Below are 10747 nucleotides of genomic sequence, written 5' to 3' on the forward strand. Positions count from 1 at the left end.
TTCCCAAAACTTTTATTTACTCTCACTATCTAGTCCTATTTGTGGGGTATAAGCACTAACTACATTTATTGTTTTTCCTTCTAGTACTAGCTTTACTAGTATAATTCTATCTCCTACTCTTTTCACAGCTATTACAGCGTCTTTCAATGTCCTGTCTATGATTATACCCACTCTATTCTTATTTCTCTCATTTCTGGTAAATCACAGTTTGTACCCTGAATTACCCACTTTCTTGCTTTTCTTGCCTACCCATTTAGTCTCATGAATGTAAGTAATATTCACCATTCTCCTTTTCAAAGTATCCACAAGCTCTATTAATTTTCTTGTAAATAATCCAACATTCCAAGTACCAACCCTGATCCTCCTTTTATCCTGTTCCTTCCTAATTGGTCTCCTTTTATAATATCTTCTATTGTTTTCTATGTCTATCTTGTGTTCTGTTCCACTATCTGTTCTACTATCTATCCTATGGACTAACTTTTTTACCCACACCCGTCCATGATGTGGGAACCCTTGCTCACTTAATATCACACCCGGGCGCCGGCATGGCGCTTCAGTTTCGGCGAACGCCCTACACCCTTGTATATTTTTCATTACACCGAGGCTCCGATGTAGTGCGTCGTAAGTAGAGGACGCCTCAACGTTTATATCATTTGAATCCATATCATAAGGTGTGACAAAATTTTTACACTGGTTGTTACCTACTGCAACCCTCCTCCTTTATTTGGGCTTGGGACCGGCTAAGCGCAAACTACTTAGGCGAAGTTTTGCTATGAATATTATGTTCTCTTTTAATTCCAGTTCTTGATTAATTAAATTTTCTTGTCTGAAACTTTTTTCTGACTAAATCTGTCTGTCCTGGCCAGGAACTTGAAACATCAAGAATAATTAAATGGACATAGGACTTTATCCCTATTTACTTAGGATAATAGATTCCATCTTGATCAACACCTACCTCCATATATAACTAGTAGGAGGCAACACATGCCCATATACTCATACACAGTATAAGTATGAAAGCAGTATCAAACTCAAACCACCTATATACAAGATAATTGTGTTATCTTAGGTTTAAAGATTATATACACTGATATGATATATGACAATGCATTGACAAGAGTAAACTCCATGTGCTTGTCATATCCGTCACTGGTTCGGTCTATTTATTATGTATAAGTGTCTATCATGTTTGTTATGTGGCATGAGACTCACCACTCCATCTTATTTATATTTCATATAAATACCTTAGGAACAAACATGATTACAATTTTTCTGGATAAGTCATGTCCTGTATGAAGTATCCTCGATTGTGAACCAATTTATGATACTTTATGCTAGAAATACTGTCACTCGTATTCTTAATAACTTAAAAATAGAATTTCTAACAAAATATTAATGGACTTTTTCTATTACGCATAAATACATTATGTAAACGAAAAAGTGAAATTGCCTTTTATTGATAAAATATGTGCAAGATACATACTAAATAATATGCTCTAGGGCATACTACTAACAGGCTCTCTTCCTGCTGTTTTCATCCAAAACAATCACATTTTTTATGTTGTGTCACAGGAAATGGATGCAAGGCAAAGACAAGGGTTGACAAGATCACCCAATGCATCTCTCTCCCCACAAAGTAATGTGCTTTTTCTTTTTGTTGTTTAACAATTTTGTAGTATTTTCTAAAATTTTAGGCTTTTGTTATTGCTTGTTATATATATGAAGTTGAAGTGTCAATGCACAAAAATAATGGGTTTCATCTTGTGTTTGTATTGATTTCAAAACCTAAAGGAAAGGCAGCAGGCACTTGTTGCCATTGTGAATTAAGTCTCTATAGCCTCCAATCGGAATTTTATTGTTACTTCTACAGGTTTATAACACTTGTAAATGTTTACAACTCAAAACTATAAATGCAAAGATTTAACTAATTTAATTGTCTTTTCTTTCTTCATGGTTGTAAAAGTTTTCACGTTGCATTAATAGTTTTTAGTATTACGCATAAATACATTATGTAAACGAAAAAGTGAAATTGCCTTTTATTGATAAAATATGTGCAAGATACATACTAAATAATATGCTCTAGGGCATACTACTAACAGGCTTTCTTCCTGCTGTTTTCATCCAAAACAATCACATTTTTTATGTTGTGTCACAGGAAATGGATGCAAGGCAAAGACAAGGGTTGACAAGATCACCCAATGCATCTCTCTCCCCACAAAGTAATGTGCTTTTTCTTTTTGTTGTTTAACAATTTTGTAGTATTTTCTAAAATTTTAGGCTTTTGTTATTGCTTGTTATATATATGAAGTTGAAGTGTCAATGCACAAAAATAATGGGTTTCATCTTGTGTTTGTATTGATTTCAAAACCTAAAGGAAAGGCAGCAGGCACTTGTTGCCATTGTGAATTAAGTCTCTATAGCCTCCAATCGGAATTTTATTGTTACTTCTACAGGTTTATAACACTTGTAAATGTTTACAACTCAAAACTATAAATGCAAAGATTTAACTAATTTAATTGTCTTTTCTTTCTTCATGGTTGTAAAAGTTTTCACGTTGCATTAATAGTTTTTAGTACGACTTGCTCTGAAGGATCAGAAGATTTTTTTTTTTTTTTGGCGATAGCCCAAGTTAGCCCCTTAACTATTGGGAAGTGAGCTTTTGCCCCTGAAATGTAATTGCACTTATTTAAGCCCCTTCTTTAGTATCTATTTAGGCAGTTTAGCCCTTATTGGAACACATGACATCATATGATGATAATTTCAGTTAAACAACCATTAAAATCGTGTTAAGCTCAAGTTTTATGTCATATGCCAATTTTTTTGTTGCCCAAGTAATTTTAGTAGGGCTTACTAGGAATGATGGGAAGATTTTTTTTTTCCCCAAAAGCTCAAATTAGCTCCTTAACTATGGGGCAAGTGAGCTTTAGCCCCTAATATGTAATTGGGATTAATTAAGCCCCTTTATTAGTGCCTATTCAAGCAATTTATCCCTTATTGAACCCATTGTTAGGGGTGAACATTCAGTTAATCGAATTAAATTAAATTAAATTTTTAATTAATCGAATTATTAACTGGCTCTAAAAATATAAATCGAACCGAATTAAAATTAAAAAAATTTAAAATTAACTGAAATAAAAAATATTCAATCAATTATCAGTTATAATTGAATTAATCAAAAAAATAAAATATATATATATATTTTATATTATTAATTATTTAATAATATATTAATAAAAATATATTTATAATTTTTTATTTATTAAAAATAATAAATAAGATTTAATAGTAATAAAATAATAATTATAAGTTAAATATTATTATAAAATTATATATATAATAATTATAAATAATATAATACCAATAAATTATAATTAATATATTAATTAATAAAAATTTAATTATTTCGATTAATTTAATTATTTTTAATAATTAAATTATTATTATGAAAATTAAATTAAATTAAATTTATTTTTATTAAAATAATTAAATTTAATATATTTAATTATTCAGTTGTTACCAAGTAATGCACACCCCCTATCCATCACCCGATAATGCACACCCCTATCCACTATTATGGCGCACCTAAGCGGCTGGGCAGCATCTCAAACCCTTCCAGGCATCCGACCTTCTCAAGGCAAGCTCAGGCACACAGAGGGGCAAGGCGTTTTGTAGCAAGCCTAGGCCTCTGATCTGGATTTTTTTTTTTTTTCTCTTTTTGTTGAGAGTTGATTATCTACTGCAGTTTTTTTTTTCCTTTTCTTTCTTATTCATTTCGTCTTGCTCCTTTGCTTCTACCCGATCTGGCATAGTCTTTTTCTTTTTTCTGTTGTGCCTTTTTTTATTCCCTGCTGCTGTTTTTTTTCTTTTTTCCTGTGATGTTACTGTTTTTTTTTTTTTTTTTTTTCTCTTTTTCTGTCATTTCTTTCCCGTAAGCTTTGGTGTCTTTCACAAATTATACAAATCATCTATTGCTCCATCCTACTCACATTTTTTTTTTTTAATTCTCCCAATACAGACCTAATAGGTGCCATCCACATATGGGCATGGCTTGGATACCTGTGATAAAACAATAATTATACAGTTAATCAAAATTTTGTTAATAAAGTGGGATGCATGGGCAGTCTCAAAAGAAAATAAATATAAGCAAACCCACTATAAAATTAGCAGTTGCAATAGCATAACGGCAGTAGAATAGATATAAGAAAACCCACTGTTAATGATGGGTTTAATTGATGAAATTCACAAAATTGGAGTGCTTAATTGAGCCTGATTATAATTCAGGTCTGAAACTCACTCCCCCTTGTAGTTTTGGTGGCTAAATTATACTTTTGGCCTTTTTTTTTAATCTTCAGTGGCTCATTTGTTATTGCATTTGGCTTTAATGATTCTCAGAACTTAAAGATACTGTTAGAGCAATTAGGTAATTGACATTAAAGGCTCAAAAAATACTTGGAAGATGTTCTGCTTTGCAAACAAGCAATCCCCTTCTGGTGCCTCTATGGTGGTGTTGGATTGGATGAATTGCTCAGGCCAAGAATCGCCATGCAAATGATCAAGAATGCTGGCCTCTTAAATCTGCCAGAATCATTCTTGATTTGCTTAAGCAGGGTAAAATCATTGAACGACTATGCTCCTGTTTACCAAACAACTCGATAAGTCGGTTTTTTGATTCCTAATTTGGTGCAAGCTTGTCAACTAAATGATAGGTGAAAGGCCTGGATATGGATGGATGAAACAAACACAAGAGCATAGGTACTGAACCTGTGCTTGACAGAATTAATCAGCTAGTTCAAATTTTCTTTTGCTTCAATTCTCACGGTAAGTGCCAAGTTGGTGGGTTTCTTGAACGCCTTTCTTGCATATTTTAATTCATCATATGTGTCATTGCCACGCTATATCCAATTGATTTTGTTGGAGTAGACGGGCTAGCATAGAAGTTATTGATCATCATTTATATCAATTTTGCCCCGCAGCATCAATGAGATTATAATGATCAGAATTTATTGATTTATCATCAGTCAAATTAGAAATTTTGATGTTTATGTTGTTTTCTTGGTTTTGCAGATTGGGACTTAGCTGGCTTCCAGAAAGCACAAGAATACACGAGCTCTATGTGTGTGCCTGAGATGCAGCAGTAGGAGTTCTTACCATTGATTTCTTTGGACAACCCCCATTCTGGAAAGATGTCTTTCTGGATGTTATCAATTGTATGTTGCTCCTCAGATTTTGGAGTGTAGAAAAACTTTCAAATGGATTTTTGTAGGAAAAAAGGTGACTGGATGTTTAATACTTTCCAACTATACGTGTTTTCACAAACTCTCACAGATTAATCTTATGTTGAGTTGTAGAGATATAGAACGCATACCATGTTTATATCGAGTTGGTGTCTTAGGCTGAGCTATCTAGGTACATGGTTGTTGTAGAGGTTGGAATGACATTTTCGTTGTCATCTTAGCTAATTTTTTACATATCTTAAATATGCCTTGTGTCTTTTTAAACTTTTCCTCTGCAAAATAATAACATTCTCAATATTGAGAGAGAGAGAGAGAGAGAGAGAGAGAGAGAGAGATGGGAGAAAACTTGAAGAGATCTATGAGAGACATGGAAGAGATGACAGAGAGAGCTGAGAGTATAAGCGCATAAATGAAGATATTTGATGAATTATATTATTCAAGTTTGACATGGGGGAGTAGTTAACTGACAACAAGTGTGAGTGGTTGACCAAGACTACCTATAATTGCAGTGGTTATATATATGTGCATGTGAAATAAGCGTCCCACTCATGCATGACGCGTGTTTGACCAAATTTTTTATACATAATAAGCCTCTATCACGTCTTCACAGGCCCTACTCATTGTGATATGGTTGTCTTCACAGGCTCTACTCATTGTGTTATGGTTGCGAAGCGGAAAATTATAAATTTAAAATATAAATATATAATTTTTTATTTAATTTTTTATATAAATTTTATTATTAATATTATATTTTAATTTTCCGATAAAATGAATTTAAATTAAAATTTCACATATATGTATATTATCATCTACTTATGTATTGTCATCTCAATTAAGTTCGATAATGACATGTTACACCTTTCCATTATATCTAAAGCATGCAGCGTTGAATCAACTATATTTAATTAATTTTAGTCAATCCTACGTGCTTATCTCTTTCTAACCACAACCTTCAGGCCGCCGGCCATGTGAGCCGTTAACCGTGGCACGAAGACCGGTGGATGGTCTGACCTAACCGGTCTGATTTCGTACTGCCTGAGAATGGAAGCCACAACGTACTTCATCTGAATGAAAGCCATCTCCTTCCCAAGGCACACCCTTGGTCCTGCCTGAAATATTGGAAATTTGTAAGGACTTACCTTCTTCAGCGAGCTTCTCTTTTCTGGTTCAAGGAACCATCTCTCTGGTTTGAATTCTAGCCGATTCTTGCCCCACAGTGCTTCCATTCTCCCCATCCCGTAGGGGAAGTAAGTCACCCTATCTCCTGCTCGGACAGGAGTATTGTCCGGCAACAAATCATCGGCGAGAGCGTGCTTTGAGTCCCAGGCTACGGGTGGGTAGAGCCTCATTGATTCACATAGACATGCCTTTAACATTCTCAACGCCTTCAACGAGTCATAATCTAGCTTTCTTTCTGTTGTAAATTTCGTCTCCTTCACTAACTCTTCTTCTATTTCAGGATGACAAGAGAGCAACCAGAAGAGCCATGTCATTGCCGCTGAAGTGGTGTCCCTCCCTGCCATGATGAAACTTATCATCATGTCTCTTATCACCTTCTCTTCATGGCCAGCCAATATGAGCCGTGAAAGGAGATCTTCATCCTGATTTTCTGCTCCTTCTACTATCATCTTCTTCCTCTTAACAATAATCTCTGCAACATATTGATGAACTTGTTCAACGGCATCTTTAAGCCTTTTTTCAGATCCAATCCCAAGCCATCTCTTTATCTTCCAAATTGCAAATAAAGGAGCAGCTGCTCGCCTCGCGCTTATCTCTGATGCCATGTCAAAAGCTCTTGCAAGAGGAGGAACAGGCAGAGAAGGATCTAAGCAACAGCGATCAATCCCCAGTGAAACTTTGCAAATAATATTAAATGCAAGCCGTCTCAACAATTCTTGCAGGTCCACCGCCTCTCCTGTTTCTTCCAGCGACCCCAAAACCGGCAACAAACATTTATTTACTTCTTCTTCCAATGTAATCATGAAGAACTCTCGCAGTGATTTAGCTGTGAACTCATGGCTAGCCAACTTGCGTTGTGTGTGCCAAAGCTCCCCATCCACATTGAAAATGCCATAGCCAAGAAAATCCCCAAGAATCTCAGTGAAAGGCTTGCCCTTGGGGAAATTGTTAAAGTTTGTTTTGAGCATATATTCAACATTCTCCGGGTTAGCAGTAACAATAGTTCTGCGTGCTCCAAGCCGTTTCACAACAATGGTATTGGTTGTTGATTTTGCAAGCAGTTCAGTATACCAATCTAGAAGACGACTCTGGTTTTTGTAAAATGAAATCAAGCATCCAATTATGGGATAAGTAGGAGGGCCGTTGGCGGAAACTAGCCGGAATTTGCATAAGACTGCGTTGAGAAAGTAAATGAAAGGCACATAGAGCAAAACGAAGGATAGGAAATGGCATGTCAAGAGGAAAATGGAAGTTGCCATCTTGACATGCAGATATCAGAAATGATAGATTATTATAATTTCCCAGCAAACGTCTTCAGAGTCCATATGGCCTCGTATGACGTGAACTTTAGCTATTTATTGCGTTTATAAGCTAGAGAAATACTTAGCTTTAAATAAATGTTAAATTAAATAAATATATATATTTAAATTCAATATCTCTCCATTTTTATAATTTAAAAATAAAATGAAATTAATAAAACTGACTCTTAATCATTAGTATTATTATTATTATAATTATGTAAACATATATATATATATATATATTAGTCGGTGCTTGGGGTTTACATGTGGGATAATTGCATTAGAATATATCTAATAATTTACTTTATTTTTTTTTAATGAATTCCTTAATTAATTTTTCATAGAGCAAATCATTACTCTTAAATGACTAATATAAACAATAAGGAATCTTTATTAACTAATATATTATATTGATATCACATGGTAGTGTATACTTTTTTAAATCAACCTTCTACTTAATAAAAATTGATATTTTGTATTAAAAAAGAACAAAACTTTTTATTTTATTAGAAGAGCATCTGTAAACAAGCAGCTTTCTAAAAATCAATGTTTTGTGCTCTTTCTTTCTGCTTTCATATATATTACATTTATTTTTTTAATTAATTTTTTTTCATAATTTTTTTTTATTAGATGGATTTAATTATTTAAAAGAAATACCAACATAAGTGGCATATGCACATCACATATATTATTATGTGAAATTATTAAGAAGGCCGTAATCTTTTTTTCTAAGCTATGTTTATTTTGTGAAAAATAATTTATATATTAAAAATATTTTTTATAAAAATTATTTTTAAAAAAAATATATTTTATAAAAATATTTTTCATTATTTGATAATAATGGTAAATTAATATATATGTATAAAGTATTTTCTTATTTTTATATTATTAAAGTTAGAAAAATATAAATTTTTAAAAAGAGAAATTTTTTTTAAAATTGGTTTAGAATTTTCCTTTCATAAAAAAAATATTTTCTGTTAATTCATTTTTATGAATACCCTAAATATAACAAAATATAAAAAATATTTTTCCTTTCCCTACAATATAATAATAGATTTTTTAGGTTACACATGCGTATCACTTATCTTACAAAATCAAATATAAATCCTTATTTTCTTAATTTTCTTAAAGAAAATATAAGTTTTTTTTTCCTTCTTTTTACTAACAATAAGAAAATGCCCATTCAGATAATTAATAAATAATTTATTTAAGAATTTAACTAATCAAATATATTCATTTAATATCTTTGCTTTTATTTATGAAATCAGTAATTGAGATTTATATATTGTAATTCAATTATGTAGTGTATAAGTAATTATACATATATATATATAGTTTAAAATAAACTTATATTAAATAGTATTTATAATCAATTAATAATTAATATTAATAATATATATAAATATAAATCAAAGACAAATTTATAACCAAACAAAAATACTTTGATTTATAATCTATGAAAAAATATTAATAGGGACATAATCATAAACCAGTAAAATAAATATATATGTTGTCTCACTTTGATTCGATTCCCCTTGCCAATATAATAATTAAATATTACTTTTACTTAAAAATGTAATGCGAGTCAGCGACAAATTATTGATTAGTATATATCATTAAGTGTCATCTCGAACTCGATAATAAATCCCTTCTTATGAAATTAGTTAAATTGAGAATGTCAATTGATGACTCGAGCCTCAAATTTAAGATAGCTATAACTGTCATATTTAGAGAGCTCTCGTTTATTTTTGAAAAATAAAATAAAATATATATTTTTAATATATTTGATTAAATTTGTATATTTACAAAAAGAATATAAACAAAGCTCCTACAATCCTATTCTTATAAAATATTCCTAAATTTACTAATTTAATATATTATTCTCTACTATACTTTAAATATTTCTTAAATTTCTATTGCTATTATATTGAGGTAAATTTTTGTTTGGAATTATATTTCATTCTACTACTGCTTAATTTAGAGTAACACAAATAAATTTTCTATTATCTTTCTAAAGTAATTTGTCTAAAATTTAGAATTTTAATAAGGCTTAATCTTTAACCCTATTTTTATGCTTATAAATTAATTTTATAAATACAAAATACATAAGAAAAATTATTAGTCTAACGAAATTAATTTCAGCCTTAAAGTTTTAACTTTTTTTTTTCTAACTAATTATACAGATAAAAACATATGAGAAAAATCTTTCTGTATTGCATTGAATTTATTTTTTTTAATATTATTTCGAACATTATGAATGTGATTTTTGGGTCATGGATGTAATTGGTTTACTTAAATTTCTTTAATTAAAATTTATTGTTAATCTCAATATAATTATGTCTTATTTACATTTATGGAAGAGAGACATTTTTAATTACAATAAAATCATCACATGTCTAAACTACATTATTCATAAGTTAAAAATATATTATTTATTTAACAGAATTAAATTCGAGTCACACCCCACTAATCTTCCTGCTAAAAACACAACATAAATCCCATATCATATTGTCTGAAGGATCATCAAATTAACCAATTGGCTAAAAGAAATATTAGACTCTGACAAAAGTTTTTAAGATAATATTTAGTGTTTTTTTTATTTATATTGTTTAATAATATAGTGTTTATACTAAGTTAACAGAGTAATTTATGAAAAATTACTCATCTTAATTTTTAAAGGTTGAGAAAATATTTTAACTAAAATTAACAAGATACCATTTTTTTATATTTAATAATTAATTTAATAATTATTTTTATTGAATACTTTTTCTAAATTATTATGTAAACATTTAAATAGTAATAGATAATAACTAGTAAAATTAATAACTATTAAAATAAATAATAACTATTAAAATAACTGATAATTACTTGAAATAGTTAACATCACCGAGCATAGCCTACAGTAGCACTTGTCTCCTTTTTCACTATCATGACATAAATAATTGAATCAAATTATATCTGTTCTCTCTTCCACCCACACTCTAAAAATCAAACATTTCAATGATTCCACCCGAGAATTCTTTTTAAAAGAAA

At 30.5% G+C, this 10747-nt stretch overlaps 1 protein-coding gene and 1 long non-coding RNA gene across 2 annotated transcripts; one reads left to right on the plus strand and one right to left on the minus strand.

Moving 5' to 3' along the window:
• The first annotated feature begins 3592 nt into the window (after nt 1–3592).
• On the plus strand, nt 3593–5482 carry LOC110672805 (uncharacterized). The gene is made up of 3 exons (XR_002498371.2): nt 3593–4608; nt 4707–4818; nt 5065–5482. It is a non-coding gene; the product is annotated as an uncharacterized LOC110672805 (long non-coding RNA).
• Nucleotides 5483–6028: 546 nt separating this feature from the next.
• LOC110672803 (cytochrome P450 94B1) lies at nt 6029–7768 on the minus strand. Its single transcript, XM_021835690.2, has one exon. It carries the CDS (start codon nt 7670–7672, stop codon nt 6164–6166), a length of 1509 nt encoding a protein of 502 aa, XP_021691382.2. The 5' UTR covers nt 7673–7768; the 3' UTR covers nt 6029–6163.
• Between the last annotated feature and the right edge of the window lie 2979 nt (nt 7769–10747).

This window comes from Hevea brasiliensis, chromosome 18 (assembly GCF_030052815.1).
Source record: "Hevea brasiliensis isolate MT/VB/25A 57/8 chromosome 18, ASM3005281v1, whole genome shotgun sequence".
NCBI lineage: Eukaryota > Viridiplantae > Streptophyta > Magnoliopsida > Malpighiales > Euphorbiaceae > Hevea > Hevea brasiliensis.